The sequence below is a fragment of the Anguilla anguilla genome, chromosome 6, assembly GCF_013347855.1.
Source record: "Anguilla anguilla isolate fAngAng1 chromosome 6, fAngAng1.pri, whole genome shotgun sequence".
NCBI lineage: Eukaryota > Metazoa > Chordata > Actinopteri > Anguilliformes > Anguillidae > Anguilla > Anguilla anguilla.
Genome location: NC_049206.1, coordinates 17,358,314 through 17,381,990, shown reverse-complemented (window position 1 = coordinate 17,381,990; position 23,677 = coordinate 17,358,314). Strand labels below are relative to the sequence as shown.

At 47.9% G+C, this 23,677-nt stretch overlaps 1 protein-coding gene across 1 annotated transcript; it reads left to right on the top strand.

Moving 5' to 3' along the window:
- Positions 1-43: 43 nt before the first annotated feature.
- LOC118229634 lies at positions 44-23,292 on the top strand. The gene is made up of 33 exons (XM_035421763.1): positions 44-56; positions 386-649; positions 1,125-1,385; positions 1,584-1,844; positions 2,142-2,429; positions 2,837-3,097; positions 3,560-3,820; positions 4,167-4,427; positions 4,975-5,235; positions 5,763-6,023; positions 7,136-7,393; positions 7,812-8,072; positions 8,532-8,777; positions 9,252-9,515; positions 9,989-10,246; positions 10,861-11,121; positions 11,361-11,621; positions 12,327-12,590; positions 12,962-13,222; positions 13,815-14,075; positions 14,476-14,736; positions 15,140-15,400; positions 15,859-16,116; positions 16,425-16,685; positions 17,090-17,350; positions 18,213-18,473; positions 18,772-19,032; positions 19,554-19,814; positions 19,932-20,192; positions 20,496-20,786; positions 21,261-21,497; positions 21,760-21,810; positions 22,345-23,292. Exons 1-33 carry the CDS (start codon positions 44-46, stop codon positions 22,629-22,631), a joined length of 8,199 nt encoding a protein of 2,732 aa, XP_035277654.1. The 3' UTR covers positions 22,632-23,292.
- Positions 23,293-23,677: the final 385 nt, after the last annotated feature.

The window sequence follows — 23,677 nt, the reverse complement described above, 5'->3', positions numbered from 1 at the left end:
CAGCGCCAGTCCCGTTTCCACTTCTGGGTCACTGCACAGTTACATGGCGCTGGCTGGTAACGGGGTGGACCTTTTGCTGGATGAGGCTGATGTGTTGACCCCTCTATGCTGGTGGTAATATCAACAGCAAGAACAATAATGACAATACATGAGTGTGTGCATGTGTGTGTGTGTGGTGGGGGGTTGGGGGCTGCACCTTTATTGATGACCACAATTTATTGATGACCCTATAATTAATTCATGATGTCCTGATTTCATTGCTCCTGATGGAATGTATGTTAGTGGACTGTTCTTGTCATTCTGGATTTAATGTTAATGGGCTGATCTCACTGTTCTGGATTAATTGACTGTTCCCGGGCTGATCCCTCTGTACGGGTGTCTGCAGGACCCTGCCCGCACTCTCAGCTGCAGTCAGCTCTGGACTGCAGCTCCAACTCGGCGCTGATCTCCTGGACCCCGGGGAACGGCACGCTCTTGTACAACGTGTCAGCTGAAGCCCTCAGCACCGGGGACTACGTGTCCTGCACCAGCAACGGCTCGTCCTGTAACATCTCTGCCCTGGGCTGTGGCCAGCGGTACAGGGTCAGCGTGGTGGGGACGGGCCTCAACTGTGGCAGCCGTCACGGATACTGGATAGCAGTGAACACAGGTACTCTCTCCCCCAACACCCAAACACCTACTACGCAACCCATCTCCCCACATGTCCCAACACCTCAACCCCTCTCACCCACATTTCCTAACACCCCAAAACCTATTACCAAACCACTCTCCCCCACATTTCCCAACACCCCAGCACCTACTACACAACCACTCTACCCAACACCCCAGCACCTGCTACCCAACTGTCCTCACATGCTCCAACATCACACTGCCCAACTGCCTGCCAAATTAACACCTGCCACCAGAAAAATGCTGATAAAAACAACCAGGTTGTGTTAAACTGTATAATGGTAATGTGGCTGGTGAATTTTTTAGAATCCACAAGCCACTCTGGCTAATGGGTAAAAAATGAATTCCATGCCCCGTGCACCCCAACATAACTCAAGCCAACCCCCCCCTCCATTAGCCAAAATGCGTTTTGAGGAGCTGACTGACTGCCACACTGTGTGTGACCCACCCTGCAGCTCCCTGCGCGCCCACCCAGCTGAGCGTGCGCTCCTCGTGCGACTCCGACACCGCGTCCGTATCCTGGGCCGCCGCGGCGGGCGCAGTGTCGTACGCGGTGACCGCCGAGGCCGGCGACGGGCACCGGAGGACGTGCAACAGCAGCGGGCTGTCCTGCGACGTGTCCGGCCTCCAGTGCGGCTGGGAGTACGCGGTGTGGGTGACGGGCATGGACGCCGACTGCCACGGGGCCAACAGCGAGATCCACACCCTGAGAACCGGTAAACCTGAAATTACCCACACGGCTGCCTAATGCCAGGAACGGTCGCTTATCATTCAGTAATTTAGTCAGTATTACCATCACTTGGGTGGATGTTCTCTGCAAGCTTTTACATCGAGTGGGACCCTTGTGTATAGTACACTGATTAAGGAGATTTCTTGCGATAAGATGTCTGACCCCTGTTCATATGCATCTCCAGCACCCTGCCTTCCCCAAGCTCTGGAGACACACGTGGAATGCCTGGCGGGCGATTTAAGTGTTACCTGGCAACTGAGCAGAGGAGCGCTGCGCTATGGGGTGGTGGCAGAAGGCACTGCCGGGGACGTCCTGACGTGTGACACGGACAACGCAAACTGCAGCTTCCCTGGCCTGCCGTGCAGCCAGAAGTACAACGTCACCCTGACAGCCAGCGATGACACGTGCAACAGCTCCAGCAGCCTGGCCAGTGCTGTCACGACAGGTAATTACCAAACTGAAGGCCTGGACTCAGTCAGCAATTGTCCTTAACCATTAATTACAAATCACTGTCAGGTTCTGCTTTTTAAATTCACAAACACAGTGTGGCATGTTCATTTTGGTGAAGACCAAACTCACCAGTGGAAATTTTGAGTTAAAGCTAAGGAGAAATGCGTGTTTGAATACAGTCCCAAAATTAAGGAAAAATGTTGGTTGAATTCTGGTTAGAGGGCCATCACCAACTCCTTCGTGGGTACAGTGAGAGATGTAGCTCCTTAATCTTTGTTTCTTTGTCTTCAAGCCCCCTGCCCACCAGCTGCAATCAATGCGACAGTGGACTGCTCCATCCAAGGGAACTTGACCATAAGAATCACCATTAAGATAGTAATCAAGCTGAAGTCCTGGATGAAACGGGTCCTGTACACGGCCACGGCTGTGGACCCTCTGGGCCGCTCCCACGCCTGCAGCACCTCGAACTCCAGCTGCGACATCCACAGCCTCCGGTGTGGCACGGAGTACAGCGTGTCCGTCGCCGGCTCCGTGGACGGCTGCACCGGACCCCCGAGCGAGCTGTACACCGTCAGGACAGGTCAGGAAACCCTCAGCGCTGAAGACGTTTGGCGATCTACCACATTTGTTTCTTATGATATGCTAGGAAAGTGAGGAACCCACACCTGAAATGAACTATGGCGACTTTTTCATTCCTGGGAAACAGAAGCTTATGCTGGAGATAAGACTGTGCGGCCTTCCTGTTTATAGTTCCTTTAGTATGAAAAAATGAATTCATGATTTTAAAAAAGGAACACACAGTAAAATGACCAGCATTAGTCTATTAACTATAACAGTGTTAATTCAGCTCTTAACAGATAACCTTTGGTCCTACTCTGGACACTGATCATTTTACTGCGTATCTAGTAAAGAAAAGGGAAAAGCTGAGGTAAGCACTGACGAGCAGGGCTGAGACTGAGAGCGTATTTTCCTTGTCTCCCTGCACAGCCCCCTGTGTTCCACGCCTCACTGAGGTGGAGATGGACTGCCACTCAGACTCCGCCTCGGTCATGTGGGCGGAGGTGGCCGGGGCGAGCCTCTACAGCGTCACGGCGGAGGACGGAGCGGGCGGGGCCTGGCACTGCGGGTCGAGCGGGACAGACTGCGCGGTGACGGGACTGAACTGCGGCCAGCTGTACACCTTCGGCCTGACCGCGTCCGATGGGCAGTGCAACAGCTCGCGGAGTAACACCCTCCCCTCTGAGACAGGTGAGGCACAGAGACTGGAGAGGCTCTAACACAGGTAAGGCGGAATGGAAGGTGAGGCTCTGAGGCAGGTAAGAACCAGAAACAGGTGAGACATAAAGACTGGAGAGGCTCTAACACAGGTAAGGCAGAATGACAGGTGAAGCTCTGAGACAAATGAGAAGCTGAAACAGGTGAGAGAGACAGGAGAGGCTCTTAGGCAGGTAAGACAGAATGACAGGTGAGGTTCTGAGATAGGTGAGAAGCAGAAACAGGTAAGGCAGAATGACAGGTAAGACGCTGAGATAGGTGAGAAGCAGAAACAGGTAAGGCAGAATGACAGATGAATCTCTGAGACAGATGAGAAACAGAAACAGGCGAGACAGAGACAGGAGAGGCTCTCAGACAGATGAGCCACAGACGCAGGAGACCTCCCGCTGACTCCGTAATCCTTTCCCCTCTAACACTCCATCTCCTGCCTCACAGCCCCCTGCCCGCCACAGGACATTCAGGCCAACGTGAGCTGCGGCAACCATACGGGCAGCGTTTCCTGGACCCTCAGCCAGGGGGCGCTGCGCTACAGTGCCATCCTGCAGAGGACGGATGGCCACACTTCCACCTGCACCACTCTGGGCAGCACCTGTGAGGTCACCGGCTTGGCCTGCGGGGAGGCCTACACGGTGACAGTGGTGGCCCAGGGACGTACCTGCAACAGCTCGGCCAGCGCAGGTTCCTTTATCAAAACAGGTGGGCAAAGCATGGGCCAAAACAAAAACAAATGCAAAAAAAGTTTTTTATATTATACACTTAATAATTGTTAAGTTTTAATATATATTTAATATATTGTACACTTAATAATTGTTTCAGAATTTTTCAGTGTACATTTAGAATTGTTGAAGATTAAATATGTTGAATCCTATTTTCCCTTGTATTTATAAAAGGTCAAAGTACACCATAATGTTATGCATGTGTGTCTTTCATTTATAAATTCATGTTTTAAGTAAATATGTATTACAATACATTTAAATACATAAATACAACATTTTTAAAAATGTAGTTTTAGACCGGTAATTTTGGTTAAATGTTCCGATAGCACCTTGCATGCCACAAAATCTGATGAGCAGCACCAGCTGTGTGGACGGCGTGGCGACGATGATGTGGAACATCAGTAAGGGAGGGGTGCTGTACTCCGTGGAGGCCACAGGCAGTGATGGTCATGCAGTTGCCTGCACTTCTGCTGGGGACAGCTGTGACCTCACCGGCCTGCATTGTGGGCAGAGCTACATCGTTACCATGACGGCCGGGGACGACACTTGCTCCAGCGCCCCCACCCAGCCTGTCACTGTCACTACAGGTAACGCTTTCACTTTTGCAGCTGCTCTGGTGATCTTTAGTACAGAAAGGGGCCTGTTCACCACTAGTCCAACAACCCACCATTCCCCAATGAAACATTTACATATTTAGTTACATCGGTTTTTCTTTCTAATATAAATTTTTTTTTATTGAAGTTGCATTTCTCTATGCAACCTGCACACCAACAGAACTTCTGAAGCACTCCTCCCATGCTCCCTAGCTTGTAAGCCACTGACTATATCACATCCTACTGGCCACACAGTACTACATGAGAGTTGATGTTTATCAGCCCAAAATGTGTACCTCCGGTCACTTGTAAGTACCCGCCACTCCATTGGGAGGAATTAATTCAGTGGTAACCAAATGAACTCCCAGCCTACCCCTGATGGGAAGAGGCCGGTTGAAGACCGCCACTGTAGATTCCTGGTCATAGTCAACCGATGACAAAGCTGGTGAGGCTCAAACTGATGACCGTAGGGCTCAGCTAGCCCTCATGGTGAGCGCCTTTATTATCGGCACAGCTAACCTAAATCCGTATTTCTCTGCAGTGCCGTGCACGCCAGGGAACGTTTTGACCGAGGTGGACTGCGGCTCGAACACCATGACGGTGTCCTGGTTGGAAAGCGCCGGGGCCGAGTACTACACGGCGACGATGGAGGACAGCAATCGCCACAGCACCAGCTGCCAGAGCGTGGGCGCCAGGTGCAACGTGACGGCCCTCAGGTGCGGCGAGACGTACCGCGTGACTGTGGCCGCGTCCGACTCCCTGTGCTCCAGCCAAGCCAGCCCCGCCTCCGAGACCCCCACAGGTGCGTGAATCAAGAAAGAATCTGACGCACACACCCACAGATGCACAGAAACAATGTAACATATGAAATTGAAAGGGAAAATACCATTGGAATTGACACCATGAATATTGAAGTAAGTGAATACCTTGGCATGGATTAAGTTCATTTATCTGATTGAGCTTTCAACAAACTCAACATTCACAAGAAACATTAGAAGAAAATCAACCATTTTCACATGAAAATGATTAATCAAGTAGTCAATGCAACACGATATAGTCGACTAACAAAAATCATAATACTACATTGTCACGATTCATAACAAATTTTGTGAATTGCTTGTGTGGTGTTTGAATAGAAAGACTGCTAGCACATGGGGAAATGTTTTTTTTTCCATGTTGTAAAATGCAGAGGCTAATTACCTGATGACCCGGCACCAGTGTAATACTTTGAGTAGTGTATGATATTACAGTACGCATCTTTGTTGAGTGCACATGCGCTCAGACGGTAAGCGCGGTTTGACGCTTTAAGGCCGTCTCCTTGCCTCGCAGCGCCGTGCTTGCCCAGCAACATCGAGGCCAGCGTGGACTGCCAGGATCGGAGCGCCATGCTGTCCTGGTACTACGCCGCCGGCGCCCTGTCCTACACCGCCGCGGCGCAGGCCCAGTCCGGGCCCGCCGTCGCCTGCGACGCCAACAACACCAACTGCGTGATGAGCGGCCTGGCCTGCGGGGAGCAGTACTCCGTGTCCGTACTGGCCCAGGGAGAGACCTGCAACAGCACCGCCCACATGGCAGGCTGGCTGACCACCGGTGAGTGGAACCAAGCGCGTAACGCGTGATGACAAGACGCGGCAATTCTCACAATGCGCGACACAATGTATGCAGGCACTTCTAGAACAGGAGTGTTCTTCTGTTCTATTCAAGAAGGCCTGGCATGAGGGCAATCTGTCCTTCCAGTCCACAAGGAAGACATCTGATTCAATTAACCAAGGTTGAGATTAAAGACCATGATTAACAAAGTCATCTTCATATTTTGTTACTCTACTTATTTGTTCTTTTGAATAGTGCAATCAATTTTGGTAATTCTGACGGAAGTTTTTGAGTGAATATGGGGATAGGCATGGATACAATCTGCAGTTGTCTGTAGAGAGCAATTTTTAGGTTAGCATCTGTAGTAAAATAATTGGAAAATGATGCAAGAATAAGATTTCTTACATTGATTCTGTACTTGGACACAAATAATTACAGCTGGATTTTGTAATGCCATTAACCACCCCCAACTCAAACATGATTGAGATGAAATACCAGAAGAGACTTGGCATAAGGGAGTCCCTAGAGTGAGATAACTACAGTTCAGTAGCTACAACTAGAAGGGTGAATCCCACATTGTGAGGAATTATATCCAGAATCCAATTACTTACCAACCGCTATGGGGCTGTTATACTGTAACTGTCTCACTGGAGAGACTTCAGTGACCACTCACAGACAAGATAGTGTCTTGCTGTGTTACTTGCTTAGTTTGAGCGGGGACTCCCTTATGCTGTCTCAGTGTACAATATGTAAAATTAATTTTAAAATAAATAAAGTACATAAAAAAATAAAATAAGGCTTGACCACATATTCTATGTGCAGTCTTTCTTCCCTTGCAGCCAGAACAATAATTTCCTTTTATTTTTTATTTCATCCTCTCCCTGTTCTGCATTGTACATGCTAAGCATTGATTTTTAATATTGAGTTTCAAAAATGAATGTAAGCACTCTTATTTTGTCCTCAAATGCATTTTGGAAAGTCGGCTTTTCCAATGGCTGAACTCACATTAATTAATTTGTAACTGAAAGGTAGGGATAATCATTTATGGCATCCATGGCAAAATATTAAAAGGGAATGCTACCGTAAATTACACTCTTACTCTCTCTCTACAGAACCTTGCGTGCCCCTGAACTTACACGTCCAGTACACCCTGTCCATCGGCCAGCTGATCTGGGATAGCGCCAAGGGCGCCACCTCCTACACCGCGGAGGCCATCACCGACCAGGGTCTGAGCCATGCCTGCAACACCACCGACACCAACTGCGTCCTGCGCGACCTGGCGTGTGGCCAAATCTACAACATCACTGTCACTGCCCACAATGAGGCCTGCAGTGACACTGTCACTTCTGACGCATTTTACCTCACCACAGGTAAGTCACATGACCAGTGGCTCCCGTACTTGGAAGCCGAATACTATTTTATGTGTGTCGCCTGCATGTTATGGGAAAGATATTGGCTGGTGCTGAGTGGTGTTATAAATCAATTGTATAAAAGGTCATTACCAAAGCAGCATTAAACCTTTAGCTAGCCAACATACAATTTAAAATCACATATAGCTACTTGAATTTAGTTCTTGATTGTTCATTTGTACAGGCAAGCGCACTTAGTTATGCTAGCTAACTGGCTAACTAACTACGGAGAGCAAAAGCTACTACAGCTAAACTTTGGTACTTGTTGAGAGCAAGCCACTTATTTGTTATTGGTAGATGGCTCCAAGGTTCTACTCGGAAGCAGAGAACACCATCAATGTCCAACTTAGCATATGAGCTTCACGTTACACATTTACAGAACCATGTCCTCCTGAGAATGTGCAAGCCAGCGTTGAGTGTGAGAGCGGGGATGGACTGGTGTCCTGGGAGCAGAGCGAGGTGGCTGTTGGGTACGTAGCCTTCCTGGAGGGGCGAAATGGAGATTTGGCCTACTGCAGCACAGCAACGACATCATGCAGCCTGGCTGGCCTGCACTGTGGCACTGTCTACTACGTCTACGTGCGAGCCCTTGGACAGGTCTTCAACAGCACTGACAGCACCAGCATCACCTTGACCACAGGTGAGCGTCCAGAAGAGCAGCAGTCTGAAGCCTCACTGCGTACTCATTTCCGGTTTCATTATGACATATTTAGGTGTACATGGAGCCCTAAAATTTCAAAAAGCATTGGGCTCATCTCAAGTTCACTTGGGTGACCCTTGGAACGTTCCTACCCTGGTTTGCTAATAAATTCTTGTGCCCAGTTCTCAAGAACTGCAGTTGACTTGCACCATCCTTTATGATGATATCGTTGCTGGATCAGAACTTTAAATACGTATAAAAAAGAAACCAAAATGAGAAAAATTGTATTTGTGTTGTAATCAGACATTCTTTGCAATTGATGACAATACATAGCACAAGCTAAATAGAACTGGATGCATGTGCTGTTTTGACTGAATCCTGCAATTAGCCTCAAAAGCCCTAAAACTGAGCATATCTCATTAACGTGACTCCCACCCTCTCCAGCCCCCTGTGTGCCAGACAGCGTGGTTGCCCATGTGGACTGTGTGGCTGAGACGGCAACATTCTCCTGGAACTTCACTGACGGGGCTCAAACCTACACAGCGACTGTGGCGGGCTCTGGTGGTGACCAGGCCTCCTGCACCACCCAGGATAGCTACTGCAATGTCACTGCACTCAACTGCGGCGAGACCTACAACCTTACCCTCAAATCCACCAATCAGCAGTGCCAGATCATCACCGCTACTGGGGTCACCTTCCAGACCAGTGAGTGGAGCTGTGAAACCAGCCATTTCACCAGTCATCTTTCTATTTAACCGGAGTAGTTCATTTTCCAAAGAGCTGCGGAAGGAACTTAACCAGTTTGACTGTTCATGGTTCATCTTCCTACGGATTTCAATCTCTCCCTGATTGTAACTGGGACCTCTTATTAATATCCCATTCAACAGCTCATCTTCTCTTTATCAATGCATGTGACCTTGAAACTTGATGTATTTTTGATTGGAGTTCTTTACGGGGTTTGCCATTTAGGAATACTGCCCTATGTTCACCAAATTGCACTTTCAGATTTGTACTGTAAATCAAAACCAGTATATAAATACATTACTATTAGTATTATTATTGTGTCTGGTACGTGAGTGAGTTTTGGAATATCAGTAAATATTCTGCATTGAGCAAAGCCTCATTCCCTCTCTCCTGAGCGACCTCTGACCCCTGCGCTCCCTCACGTCCTGTCCACAGGGCCGTGCACTCCCCAGAACGCGGCGGTGGATCTGCAGTGCGGCACTCGTGCGGCTGTCCTCACCTGGGAGCGGCGGGACGAGGTAGAGCTCTACACGGCCAGCGCCGTGGCGAGCACCGGCGCCCGGTCCGTGAGCTGCAACTCCACCGGCGACACCTGCCTCTTCCCCAACCTGGACTGCGGGGAAACCTACACCTTCACCATCACCGCACACGCCGGCACGTGTCACAGCGAGCTCAGTGACTCTGTGGACATTGTCACAGGTAACCTCCTCCTCCTCTCCCCCGGCCTCACCCAACTCCCATTTTACCACAAGACCAGTATTGCACCAATAATATCTCATATAGGCTACTTTTCTGTTCCATTAATTTCTCAGAGCTTCTTTGGAGCAATATGGTGTTATGGTGTGCAGATATTTAGGTTTTCTTGGTAGGATTTCTCACTATAATCCAAGAGTATGCAAACAATAAATGGCAGTTTAAGTTACAGCTCAGGAAGCAGCAGTCTTAAACTGGTAGAAAAAAATTTAAAAAGTTCTAAAATATTAAGAATAACAAATTGACAAACTGAAGTTAAACACTGTTACTCAACCCTATATGTTTACTCGTTGTTCTCTGAGCACCTGGACACGTTACGGTGTAGCTGGACAATTCAGAAAGCATCTTGCAGCCCAAGTTGTGGGACAGTGAGAAGTGTGTGTGGCATTCTGATGTGATACCATCATCCCTCTGTACAGAACCGTGCAGGCCCGAGCACGTGACCGCTCAGGGAGCCTGCAGCCAGGGGGCGCTGGTCCTGGATTGGGACGAGGCCAAGGGGGCGTTGGCATACACCGTGAGCGCCGTGGGAGACCTGGGCTACATCATGGCTTTCAATGCCACTCAGAACACCTTGGAAGAGGAGCTTCCCTGTGGTCAGACCTACAGCATCAACGTGGTCGCCCAGGACGACCGCTGCCAAAGTCCCCAGAGCAACCCGGTCGAGTTCAGAACTGGTATGACCTACACGAGGAGCCCGTTCCCCAAGATGCATGACCTAGTTTGATCACACCCAACCACATTCAGCGGCAAGGTTCATCAGACAGACATGACTCCTGTCTCTCCCCCAATACATTCACAGTCAGCATGTGATATACTTCTCATGTGTGGTGAATGTGTGTATTGAGTACATGATCACCATCCCCAGGAATAAACCAGCTAACTTGACTTCTAATGAACAGATATGTCTGTCTTATTTGTCTGTCTGACTCATTTTTAAAAAGAGACTGCTGACAGGATAGGGGATTTAGAAAAAAATGCTAAAATTACTGCAGTGTAACTGCAGCTTCCAGCTGTTTTTGTCTGCTGAAAAAGCCAGCCCTCCTCTAACAGTTCACTATACACTATATTGTGAGCCACTCTGGATAAAATCACTTTGTAAATGTCTGCCCTGCATGAATGCTTCAGAGTAATATCCCTGCTCTGAAGCCACCTATATGTTGTGACTATGCTGAAAGTCTCTCAGGTCAGGAGTGTCTGCTGTTTAAATGTCACTGTAAATGGCTACACTCTATGAAAGCTTTAGAGCTGAAGCCTTGCTCTTAGACCCCCTGCTCTCCTCCCTTCTTAGCTCCATGCAAGCCCCAGCACCTGGAGAGCTACATCCGGTGTGAGGCCAGCCTGGGCTCAGTGAGCTGGGCGGCAAGCGATGGGGCGGAGTCCTACATGGCGGTGGCGGTGGGCCAGGACAGCCACACCCACATGTGCACCACCAACGGCACAGTGTGCACCTGGAATGACCTGCACTGCGGCGATGTCTACACCGTCCACGTGGTTGCCCAGGAGAACATGTGCACCAGCTCCCCCAGCAACGGCACGGTCATTCACACAGGTAAACGTTGTGCCTCATACTCTGTGTCAGCTCTTCTTTACCCCTTTACAACAATGGGATGCATGTGTGGTACAGAATATTAGGGAAAGGATGTTTCTCATATACTGCTACTCTTGCTACTACCACTAATAATATTAATAACAACGAAGGTGGAACTAAAAAACTCAAAGGATACACCTTCTATTTCACAAAAAGCCTTCTGGGAGTTGTAGTTTTAAATGACTCATTGTTGCCTACAGCACCCTGTGTACCTCAGAACCTGGTGCCCGCGTTTGACTGTGGTCTGAAAGTGGCATCCCTCACGTGGAACGCCAGTGCAGGGGCGGAGATCTACATGGTTGTGGCAGAAAGCGGCGACGGGCACAGGCTGGAGCTGAGCACAAACGAGACCAGGGCTCACTTCACAGAGCTCTCCTGCGGCCAGACGTACAGCCTCACCGCTGCCGCCATCAACCAGGAGTGCAGGAGCGCGCAGAGCGTGCCAGTGCTCATACAAACAGGTATGTCAACAAGCACCCTGTTCCACTACTTCCAGTTGTGACAAGAGTATGTAAGTGACATGATACAGGGCTCCTGGTGGTGCACACGGTTGAGAGAGTTGTTCCCAATGCAGTCTGCTCCACAGTCTGGATCTACTCCTGACTGGACCACTGGCTGGGAATCCCAGAGTGGTGCATAAACAGTGTGGATTCCACTCAGTATGGTGTTCCCTTTTCCATTATGCAGTAGCTGGGCGACTGCATTCTGCCTGCACATCTGTATGGTGTTTGGTGCTGCATCCGTGCATTATTCCTGTGGAAAAGGGACTGCAAAGTGGCAAGACCAGCGCTTGTGGGCAGCCCTCCCCAATCAAAGATAGACGCTGCATGTGATGGGAAGGGCCTACAGTTACCATTGGGCATTTGAAATAACAATTGGAATGGAGAACATGAACATTGTACATCTGAATGAGTTGCGTACGCACATTAAGTTTCAGGGCTGGATGCTGGCCCACTGCATAGCCATTTGTGCCATGACAATAAGCCCCCTGCTGTAAGCCCTCTTCTATGAGCAGGTTGATTTGAGCACTAACTTGCTTATAGAAAAACATGGAACTGCTCTTCATTGCAGTGAGGTAGGGGGATGATAAGGTGTATGAAAATGTAGAAAATGAAAGAATGTCACAGTGTCCAATAAAACAATTTATTCCTCCCTTTTCCCCACAGAGCCCTGTGCGCCAACTGCCGTGAGCAGCGAACTTGACTGCATCTCCAACATCGCCGTGGTGACCTGGGTGGCGAGCAACGGGTCCCAGCACTACACCGCCACCGTTCAGGCGGCGGGCGGGGAGACGCAGACCTGCATGTCCTCCAGCAGCCTGTGCAGCATCCCCAGCCTGAGCTGCGGTCAGACGTACACGGTGTCGGTCACCGCCTCCAACACGCAGTGCAGCTCCGCGGCAACCGCCGCCTCCGCCAGCCTGACCACAGGTGAGAGCACCGCCCGCTGCAGGGAGAGGGACAGCGGCGACGCGGGGGCACTTTCTGGGACATCAGTCCCCCTGTTGGGGCTGCTGATGGTCAGACCAGTGTAGTTACTGTTTGGATATTTTTTGTAGACCTCCTGCATTGCACTCTCACACTGAAGAGCACTATTAGCAGACTTTTAGTGCTCTACTATGCAATTTAGGCAGGTTTTCATAATTCCTAGTTTGTCTTTTAAAATAAGGGTGCAGTAGTTTTACTGTTCAGTATTACTGTGCATTGTGGTGCTGTTGCAAACTCATTTCCTTTTGGGGATTAATAAAGTCCATACGTCCATCTCAGCTAAGCTGCTGTCCTGTTCTCTCCTCCCCCCACAGTCCCATGCGCCCCATCCAATCTGGCAGTGGAGCTGGACTGCGCAGACAACACCGCTGCGGTGTCCTGGAACCGCAGCCAGGGGGCGCTGTCGTACAGGCTCACGGCTCAGAGCAGCAGGGGCAGCCCCTCCAGCTGTGCGAGCGCCGACCCCCCCTGCAGCCTGGCCAATCTCACCTGCGGCGCGCCCTACACGGTGCACGTGGTGGCCGTGGGGGCCACATGCTCCAGCCTCCCCGGAGCTTCTGTGGAGTTCCAGACAGGTACCAACAAGCACCGAAAAACACCAAAAGAAGAGCGCTGTACATGTCAGAAAGACCTGGAATTATTTCTAATCTCAAACTGCATCTTGTATCAATCCTTGTTGCACACCACTCCATTATAGATGCTGCCCAAGAGAGAGAGTTCACTAACTCTCCATACAACATGTAAATAAAAGAAAAAAGGTGCAACACTATTTAAAAATCTATATTTTATTGAGCAAAGTAGCAGGAACGTTTCTTGAAATGCAAACATGACTTTCTGGTCCTGAGATCAACTTTTCCACCGTACTGTCCATTATTCTCAACTATATATATTTTGTGGCTTTGCTGAACTGTATAATTACTTTTAGTTTGTGACATTCTAAAATAAACAACTTACATGGGCCCATTTTTTCTCAACTTTCATGGTAATTTTCAGCAGCCTTAGATTCCTTAAATTCCTGAAGGCAATATTGGCTTTTGCAAAAAAATAATAAATAAAATAAATAAATACTAATTTTAAGCCACCCAAAATGAAGTTCACTTCCTAAGAAGAAGACTACTACAGGAAACAATACAGTCTTTGCTGATGTTCTTCTCTTCTGAAAACCAGTGCCTTGTGCCCCGGAGATCAGCATGGCCCACCTGGACTGCTTTACCAGCTCAGCGCTGCTGGAGTGGCACTACGCTGAGGGGGCCACCTCCTACACCGCCACGGCCGAGTCCGACAGCGGCGATGTCACCGTCTGCTACACCAACTACACCAACTGCGAGATTGCGGACATGGGGTGCGGCCAGGTGTACACGGTGACCATGGTGGCTTCGGACGGCAACTGCAATAGCTCACAGAGCACCGGCTGGGAGATCGCGTCAGGTACCGGCCGCCTGAAGCACTGATTACAGAGCGAGGCTTCGTCAACTCCACAATAGATGACTGAGCTGTCAATCATTTGAGATAAAATAGAAAGGTTTTTCTCTGCACAGGAAAACACAATTTCTTCAAGTGAATGACTTGAAGAGTGAATGAGTGAGTCAAGTGAATGACTTGAAGCTCTCCAATTTACATTAATTTGTATGGGAAAAAAAATTCTGTTCTATATGTAGTTTCACTTTTTTTGTAATATAACTGCAACCTCCCATGCGCAGAGTGGAATCCCCTGGTTGGTGACTCCAATCTTGCACCTAATGAGACTTGTTCAAGAACTGTTCAAGTTGAATATGTACTCGCAACGTTCATTTCCAACTGTTCACTGAGGTTACCCCCCATCCCCCAGTGCCCTGTCCCCCTCAGAATGTCGTATCCCAGCTGGACTGCGGCACCAACACTGCCCGTGTGGAGTGGGAGGGCAGCGTCGGGGCAGAGTCCTACACGGTGCTTGCCGTTGGCAAGGAGGGCCACGTCGCCCAGTGCAACACCACGGGGCTGGCCTGCGAGGTGGTGGACCTCATGTGCGGCCGCATCTACAACGTCAGCGTGGTCGCCCACAATGAGCACTGCAACATCTCCGAAAGCGCCATCACCCAACTGCAGACCGGTGGGCGCTACTTTCTGTTCCTATTTCTCAATATATTCATTCACTTCCTGAACTGTATCTCCCTGTTTATACTCAGATCATTTGTGAGGGCTTTTTGTTCCATAAATGACCGGTGGGAAAGGGGTTATTGTGTTTCTATATGCTCATGGTATAATCCAATGACCATGGCTTTCTGTACTGCATCTCTGTTTGTATGTTCAAAATTTTATGGAAGATCTGTTGCCATTTCACAGCAACATTACATATTTTCTCTGCTTCCTGCAATGTGGCGGTCAGCAGTTGCAAAACAAAGTGGAATGGCTCGGCATTAAACGTGTGAATATGCAGTGAGACAGATCGATATCAAAATATCAGTTCAGGGCCCTACCCACCTGAATAATGTCACTTCCTGTCATCCCCACAGTGCCCTGCCCTCCACAGCAGGTGGAAACCAGCGTTGACTGCGACACAGGGGCAACAACTGTGTCCTGGGAGCACAGCTACGGCGCCACCTCCTACTCTGCTGTAGCCCAGGGAAACGGAGGCTACGCTTCCTACTGCAACACCAGCGACACTGTCTGCCAGTTCACTGACCTGCTGTGTGGCATGACCTACAGCTTCACCGTTATCGCCTCCGATGATGACTGCATCAGCACAGAGAGCAGCCCAGTGTATCAGAACACCAGTAAGAGACTATACACACTCTGCCTGTAACAGGGGCTCCCAAAACTACATTTTTGTTGGAAATAATACTGTCAATTTACCTAGAGTTAATAAGCTTTCACCTGTCCTATTTTCTGTATTGCCACCATCCATCAACGGCATAACATTGTGGAAATAACATGCGCAACATGCAAATTTTTCAAAACATGTTTTAATGTAACCTCTTATCTTTAATACAAAATATTAATTCAATTTTTGGGCCAGTTGACAGCCCTAGTGGAAGAAAAAAAACGATTTAGGTCAATGTGCATTTCAGTGACTGGACAAACACTGGAAATGCGTATGACTTTATAATAAACCTGTCTAACACCAGATTATATACTCAAACGTGCATGACTAGTCGTAAATATATTTTTAGGGCAAAAACATCCCTTTTCCAGCATCCATGGTGTGTGACCTCATTTATTCTCCCCCGCCCAGTCCTGTGCGAGCCCCAGAATGTCAGTGCGGAGCTGGACTGCAGTAGCAACGTGGGCCTGGTGGCGTGGGAGATTGGAGAGGGCGTGGCCTCCTACCGCGTGCAGGCCGTGGGCCCTGACGGGCACCGGACCCAGTGCAACAGCAGCTCCACCAGCTGCCAGCTGCCTGACCTGCACTGCGGCCAGAGATACAACCTGACCGTCACTGCCCAGGACCAGCTGTGCGACAACAGCAACTCCTTCCTGACCCTGCAGTCTGGTGGGTTTGCCTTGATTTCAGGACTACATTACTAACTGGATTACTACCCAACTGTGATATTTACAGTAATTTTTAAATTATTACTAATGTGATTGCGTACAACTCTATTATTGCTATCCTTTGGGAGGTGCTGTAGTGCGATTATGTCGCTAGCATTACAATGATAAGTGCCACCAATGATCCAGTTATATAATTAAGAGTGTTGGATGGACTCTTATTGAAAAGCAGAACAATCTCTAATCACTCTAGGACTAGTGGTGGTTCAGGTGGAGCATTTCTGAAGTTTACCAATTCTGCCCCTGCTGTAGGGCCCTGCCAGCCCCGAAACGTACAGACGACCCTCCAGTGCAGCTCCAGCTCCGCCTCCGTGACCTGGGACCGGGGCAGCGGCGCCACCTCTTACGCAGTGGAAGGCAGGGCCGCCGACGGCCACCAGGCCTCCTGCAACACCAGCGCCACCCACTGTAACCTAGAGGGTCTGCGGTGCGGTCAGACCTACGACGTGTCCGTCGTGTCCCAGGACGATTCCTGTGACAGTGCGGCGAGCGCCATGTCCAGCATGCGGACAGGTCAGCCAAGTTACACGCCAACCAAATTACAATATGTAATGTTCTGCCTTTAGCCACAATTCTAACTAGCTCTACAGCAAGGCTAAGAAACACTTTCATTCATTATATTTGTTTGTTAGTTTTGAGGTATTTGTTCACAGGTGTTTTTGGTTAAGAACATTAATGTGGTCTAGTCATTGACTGGTCAATGAAGATCCTTTGTCCCGATCAGACAAAAAACTTCTCAGTCCATCTGACAGCCTAATCACCCACTGCATCTAATTGACTATTCAGTTCCTTGCTTCTCCTACCCAATTTTATTCCCCAGGTCAAGTTTTCAGTTGACCTACCTGGGTATGCAAAGGCAATTTTGAAAATGAACTCTGAAGCCTCACCTCTTTGTCTCTGTTCTCCTCCACTTCCAGCTCCTTGTCCCCCTCAGAATGTAGAAGCTCAGATATCTTGCGACTCCGGGACCCTGGTGGTGACATGGGAACCCAGCGCAGATGCCGATGCGTTCCATGTGGTGGCTGACGATGAGGACGGGGCCGACCTTTCCTGCGATACCAACGGCACTCGGTGCTCCATGGAAAACCTGCCTTGTGGCCACAGCTACTCCGTTACCGTCGCAGCTGTCCGAGGAGGCTGCCATGGTGACCCGAGCCAGGCTGTCCAAGTGTCTTCAGGTACTCCTTTGCCTCTAACCACACTGAAGTGCATTCCCTAAAGTGCTCTGTCTCAGTCCTCAACCCAGCTATAAAAAAATACAGCAATTGTGCATTTATATGAGAGAATCAAAGACTCTCCTAAGGAGTTAGTCTGGGAATTGCAGCTGTTTGAAGTAGCATCAGTGCACACATATATCATTTATTTTCTGGAGGGTTAAATGATTCCTTTTCCAGGCTTTGAATTTCCCCAATTTGGTGGGCTAAAATACTGGTCTTGCCAAAGCCAAAATTTCATACAGCACAAAAGACAAAACAAAAGCCGGTAGGCCTCAAGGCCAAAATAAATTAGACATGAGGACATCAAGGCAAAAAAGCACATTGTAAAAGCACTATCGCACTATCAAATGTCACAAGAGAAAGGAGCACACAATTTAAAAACCATTTATTGTCTTCTTATTCTGAACTTATTCTGATTCAAGCGATATCGCTTGATCGTTGTCAATGCTATCCATGAGCTTAGGGCTCCTATCCTACTTAAGAAGCTATGGTTTTTCTAATGCTGCATAAATGTGGGCTATAATTTTGGACTCGTTTAATTACTTGGTCAACCAAATTTATTACTGCCATATTTGGCTATCAACTGTGGTTCCTGCGAAGGCAAAGGATTCTAACTCCATAAGGTGAAATGGGTTCCTCAGAATGTCTCCTATTTGAATCAGATGAGTTTCAGACAATGCGTACTGTACATTCTAGGAATTGCGAATTGGTTTGATCAATTTTCCATCATTATTTCTATAGATTTTCTGTTGTTCATCAAATCCCCATGTCAGAGTAAAGGAATGTACATTGTAACATGCTGTGTATTTGTTGTGTGTTCCAGCACCATGTGTGCCCCAGGATGTCGCAGGCAACCTGGACTGCGTCACAAATTCAGTTTTGGTCACATGGCTCCCTAGCCAGGGGGCACAGAGCTACACGGTGCTCGCGCAGGGGATGGACGGCAACAACTCCTCCTGCTCCTCCGCCGAGCCCTCCTGCAATGTCCCTGACCTGCGCTGCGGGGTCCTCTATACCTTCAATGTCACCGCATCTAATGGCCACTGCCAGACCCAGGCTGAAACTACCTTCGAGATCAGAACAGGTAACCATGCCAGCCTATTCCTACTCCACTCATGTGGCTACAACCCACAATTCTCAATATTCCCTATATAAACACACTGTTATGACCCTTAAATCTAGCAATTGTAAAGCCTAAAATAAAAGATATGGCTTCTTGTTTTTTTTTTTGAAAGCATTGTCAGAACAGTAAGGCTTTACAGAAGTGGTTTGGTTACTGCTGGTTGAGACCCACTGGTGGACTGTGGGCAGTAGCGGACCATGAAGTAATGAAGGAAATGAAGTTGGCATGAGCAAGCTAACATGCGATTGTCGTCCTGCAGCTCCGTGTGACCTCAGCACCATCGACGCCATAAGCCAGTGCCACAGCGGCATCATCCAGGTGACGTGGGATTCGATGGAGGGCTTGCCGCTATACGTTGCCACAGCCGAGGGCAACGACCGCAGCATCCTCACCTGCAACAGCACCATGTCCTCCTGTGACCTGGTGGGGGCGCTGTGCGGTACCCACTACACCATCATTGTGGCTGCGCCCTCTCACAACTGTAGCAGCCTGAGGAGTCCCCCTCTCAAGATCAGCACAGGTAAAGCCCCCCCCCCCCCCCAATATTCTGCATTGTTGCATTAAACCGCATGCTCTCATCTACCGTCTTTTTTTGCTGATCCCTTGCATCATATCAAAACATTTTTGGGAATAGCTTTTAGTTCTTCTGTACCTTGTCTATTGAATTCAATTTCAATTCATTTCAAAAGCCTAGCCAGTTGGCCTTGTAAAATTAGGTTTTGCAGGTTCTTGTGTGCTTATTACTGTTAGATTGTACTTTATGATTATGACTCCAAGTTTAATTTTGTAGTCAAGTGCCTTGTAATGATGTGCCTTGAAGTGGTTTGTAAGTGGCTTGTTGCTTTGCATTGCACTGCACCATCCTACATTCACTGTGGATATCCTGTGTCCCCCTAGCAGGCTGAAATAGAGGGAACAATGAGCAGGAAGCGTTATGACTGTGGTTTTTGAATTCTGATTCAAGCTGACGAAGTACGCAAACGGTTCCCTACCTCTGGTTCTAGAATCATGTGTGACCAGAATTTTCCTCTCACCTTTCAGCGCCGTGCGCCCTTGAAGACGTGGTCGCCCATGCAGATTGCGAGTCTCAGGGCGTCTTGGTCTCCTGGGCCCAATCCCTGGTGGCGGAGTCCTACCACCTCACAGCCATGGGGAGAGATGGGGACCTGCGGGAGTGCAACACCACGAACACCAACTGCACCCTGGAGGAACTGCAGTGCGGCCAGCCCTACAGCCTCTCTGTGATCGCCAGCACTGGAAATTGCACCAGTCCAGCCAGCCTGGAAGTCACATTCAACTCAGGTACACGCCCCTCTGCACCAAGCAGGGACCTGTGATTGGTCCGCCAGAATGCTTCCTCTCAGTTTATAGGACTCACTTCAGCTTGACTCAACATTCATTTTGTGTGATCATCCATAGTGCCCTGCATGCCGGACGGCTTGTCTGTGGAGGCCGAGTGTGGGAATGGCTCAGCGCTGCTCACGTGGGCCGAGAGCGAAGGATCCGTGGAGTACTTCGCCTGCGCGCAGGGTGAAAACGGAGATATGCTCTACTGCGACAGCATGGACACGTCCTGCGCTATCGAGGGACTGGAGTGTGGGGCCTTGTACAACTTCTCTGTGCAGGCTTCGGATGGCATCTGCAATGGATCATTCAGCCAGCCACTGCTGGAGGGATCAGGTAACTGTTCTCCCCTAAATATGGTAAATACATACAACATATACACAGACCATGGGAGCTTGCCAGTTTCAAATGGGATTCCAAGTTTGTGTATCCATACCCCACCTAGAGATCAACAGTCCTTAAGTCTTAAGCGCATATTGATACATGTTAACTGCAAACATTTAAACATTTAAGTTCTGAGCTGAAACAAAGACCAGAAGCCTCTCTATCCATGGTGGACACCACTGCTCCAAAATGGCAGTCTTTCTGAACTCACACTAATTGTTACCTGCTTGATGTTGCTGCCCCTTGCCTCTCTAGCTCCTTGCCCACCCGACGCAGTGCAGACACGGCTTTTGCCCATGCGGGAGGAATCGCAGGCGATGAGAGTGTCCTGGAGCCAGGTGGACTGTCCAAATGTGATGTATCTGGCGGTGGCCACGGGGAACATCCAGGGTGATGTCCAGGAGCAATTTGAGCTGTCTTCTTATTGGACGGATTCCACCTTCTTTGAGTTCCTCCTGCCTTGCAGCTCCTCCTACAGCGTGACTGTGAAGGCCAGAAATCCTGCAGGCAGCAGCCAGCCCTCTGTGGCCCGCACTGGAACCACAGGTACCAAGCAGGATGACTCTGAAGACAGCACAAAAAGCCAATAAATATAGATGTATTACAATTCCAGTAGCTGTGTGACTGTGAGGGCTGTAAGTGGGGTGGGGTGGGGTTTCATCAGTGGATGGGAGACCTCACAGGATAAACTGACTGCTGCTGGAGGTGATGTGGGTGGGCCAGTGGGGAGCAGTCTTCTTTCTGGACCAAGCAGACAACCTGCACCAGCACCGGCAGTCCTGTCTCACCTTCATAGATAAATATTCCACGCCAGCCCAACTTGTCACAAAGAGTAGGGGTTCACTGGTGTCCTGGCCAAATTCAACCTGAAACTACTGGACATGAAGCTAATTTAACGATTGTAATACAGTTAGAAACTGTGCTTAATCCAAAATAGCATTTTACATAACAGAAAAAATGAATGAATGAATGAAAAGGGAACCTCTAACCTAGAATCTAAATGGCACAATTTCCTTTCAGCTCCCTGCCCTCCACTGGCTGTCACATTCAGTGAAAGCAACACCTCCACCGTCCTCTCTTGGAATGCCTCTGTCTTCGCAACACAATATACCGTCTATGAGCTGTCCAGCACTGGCAGGTCTCAGGTCTGCAAAACTGCCCAGCTCTCTTGCACACTGGTCAGTGTCAACAGGAGTGCCATCGAGGTTACTGCCAGCAACTCTGCAGGAGAGAGCAACCCAACAAGAGACGTCCAAGGTAGGGACTTTAATACATACTTCACCCCTGAGGTTTTCTTATAGACGGGAGTGATACATTAACTCCTCCTGTTGTTAGATTTTTGGAATCAGCCGTGTCAAAGAAAATAACATGTGGAAAGGCAGGACTAAGACTCATTATGTAGATCCCATTTTTGCTTCAGTCATTTCAGTCTATTCAACAAAAAATGGAATTGAAAATGAAGGACATGGAAATATGACACTGCATCAGCTTAAGCCTTACTTGACATTTTTTACAACAGATCCACTGCAGCGTCGCAAACGAAGAGATTTGTCCGATATCGAGGTCACCGGTAAGCAATGGAATTGTATTGTAGTGCCCTATAAATGCATGGTAATGGTAGTGTGAAATTTTTTTTTTTTTTTTGCTATGTTTAAGGCATTTGGATCTGAAATCAAAAGACAAATATGAGATAGAGGTAGGGACAATCAACTTTTTATTTCATGGTATTTACATGCATATATGTTTTACCATTTTACAGAAACAGCTGTTTTTTCAAAGTCAAAACTTAATTTTGCACAGCTGAAAATGAGGGGACAACACGAAAACAGCAGTTTCTGTAAAATGGTAAAACATAAATTGTAAATATCATGCAGTAAAAGCTGGTAATCAGTACTTTTGTCTCACATTCATTTTTTGATCTGAAATACAAATGCCTTCAGTAAACAGAAAAAATAACAAATTTCACTCAACCATTAACATACTTTTGGAGGTTACTGTAATGTATCACCAGTGAATGCAGTCAAGATATTTTAGTCACGTTGCTGATGTTTGACAATAATGTGTGTTTCACTACATATCCCAATGTTTTTTTTTCTTTCAACAGCAGGGCTACCCGCTCCACAGGTATCGGTAACAGCCTTGAGCGGTTCCTCACTGAGAGTGGAATGGTCAAGAGTAACTGGCGCCACGTCCTACATTTTGACTGTTGAAGAGCAGTCCAGCACAGGACCAGTTAGCCCAAAGGTACTGACCGTGACCAGTGAGGAATCCACAGTGACTGACCTGAAGTTCGGCACAATGTACTGCGTTGTAGTCACCGCCAGGACCTCCCTCAGCACCATCACTTCTCAGCCTGTCTGCGTGGTCACCATAGCGCAAGCAAATGGTTAATTCCACTGACTCCTTCAGGCATCCATCCAGAGCAGTTGTGTATGATGCAGCAAAAGAGGACGGGCTCTAGTCAAAGAATAAATGATGAGATCCATTTCGGAGCTCCAGGATCTTTCCTTTGGGGAAGGAGGAAGTTGGGAGGGGCAACGGAAGAGGAAAGTTTTACTCTTATAAATGTTGAAAGCAATTTGCTGTCCATTTCTGAATTTTTTTTACATTTTCAGGTGAAGCTGTTTTAAATGACGTTGAATTAGAAGCCATGAATCTGAATGATTATCTTTTTTTTTACATGAACAGTAGGTTAGGTTGAAAAACTGGGGATTGAAATACTATAAAATAGCAAGAAATGACTTTAGTTTTCACAAACCATTTTGAGGTTGGTAAAAAGTAAATATTAGGAACCTCTGACAGATTTCAAAGTATTTCTTAGGTTTTTATGTATAATTATATCATAATGTTACTTTCCAATAACCACTACATGTATTTCAATGTATCTCATTTTAATCACATATGTACACAAATGTTAACATAGATTTAGATCAAATAAATGCTAATTTACCAAGCAGTGTTGGTAATTATACATCTTACTGTCCAGTATGCTTTATAAATTGTGACAATGTGTGATAATCTATTAGCCATATTTATTAATTTCAACCCATAATTTAAGGAATAAAAATGTTGAAATATTTCCCTGCTCCATAAAAGTAAACTGAAAATTCAATTATTTGGTCATTGGTTTTGGGAGTTTACACACAAAACACAAGATCAATTTGATCAGTCAAGACTAGATCTAATCGAGCTTAACTTTATATCACAGATGTTGTCATGTGCGCCTTTTATTGTGGATCACTGGTATTCTTTATAAGGCTGAAGAAATCCAACTTTCAAATTCTTCAAAAATATAACCAACAACTTACTTTACCTATGCTCCATGTTGGGTAAAATTACATGAAGTCACTGTGCTGCAAATCTCTTAACATGTCCAGGATAAAAGTGTAGATAAGTCATATAATACATTCAGTCTACAAACTTGCTGCAAAGGTAAA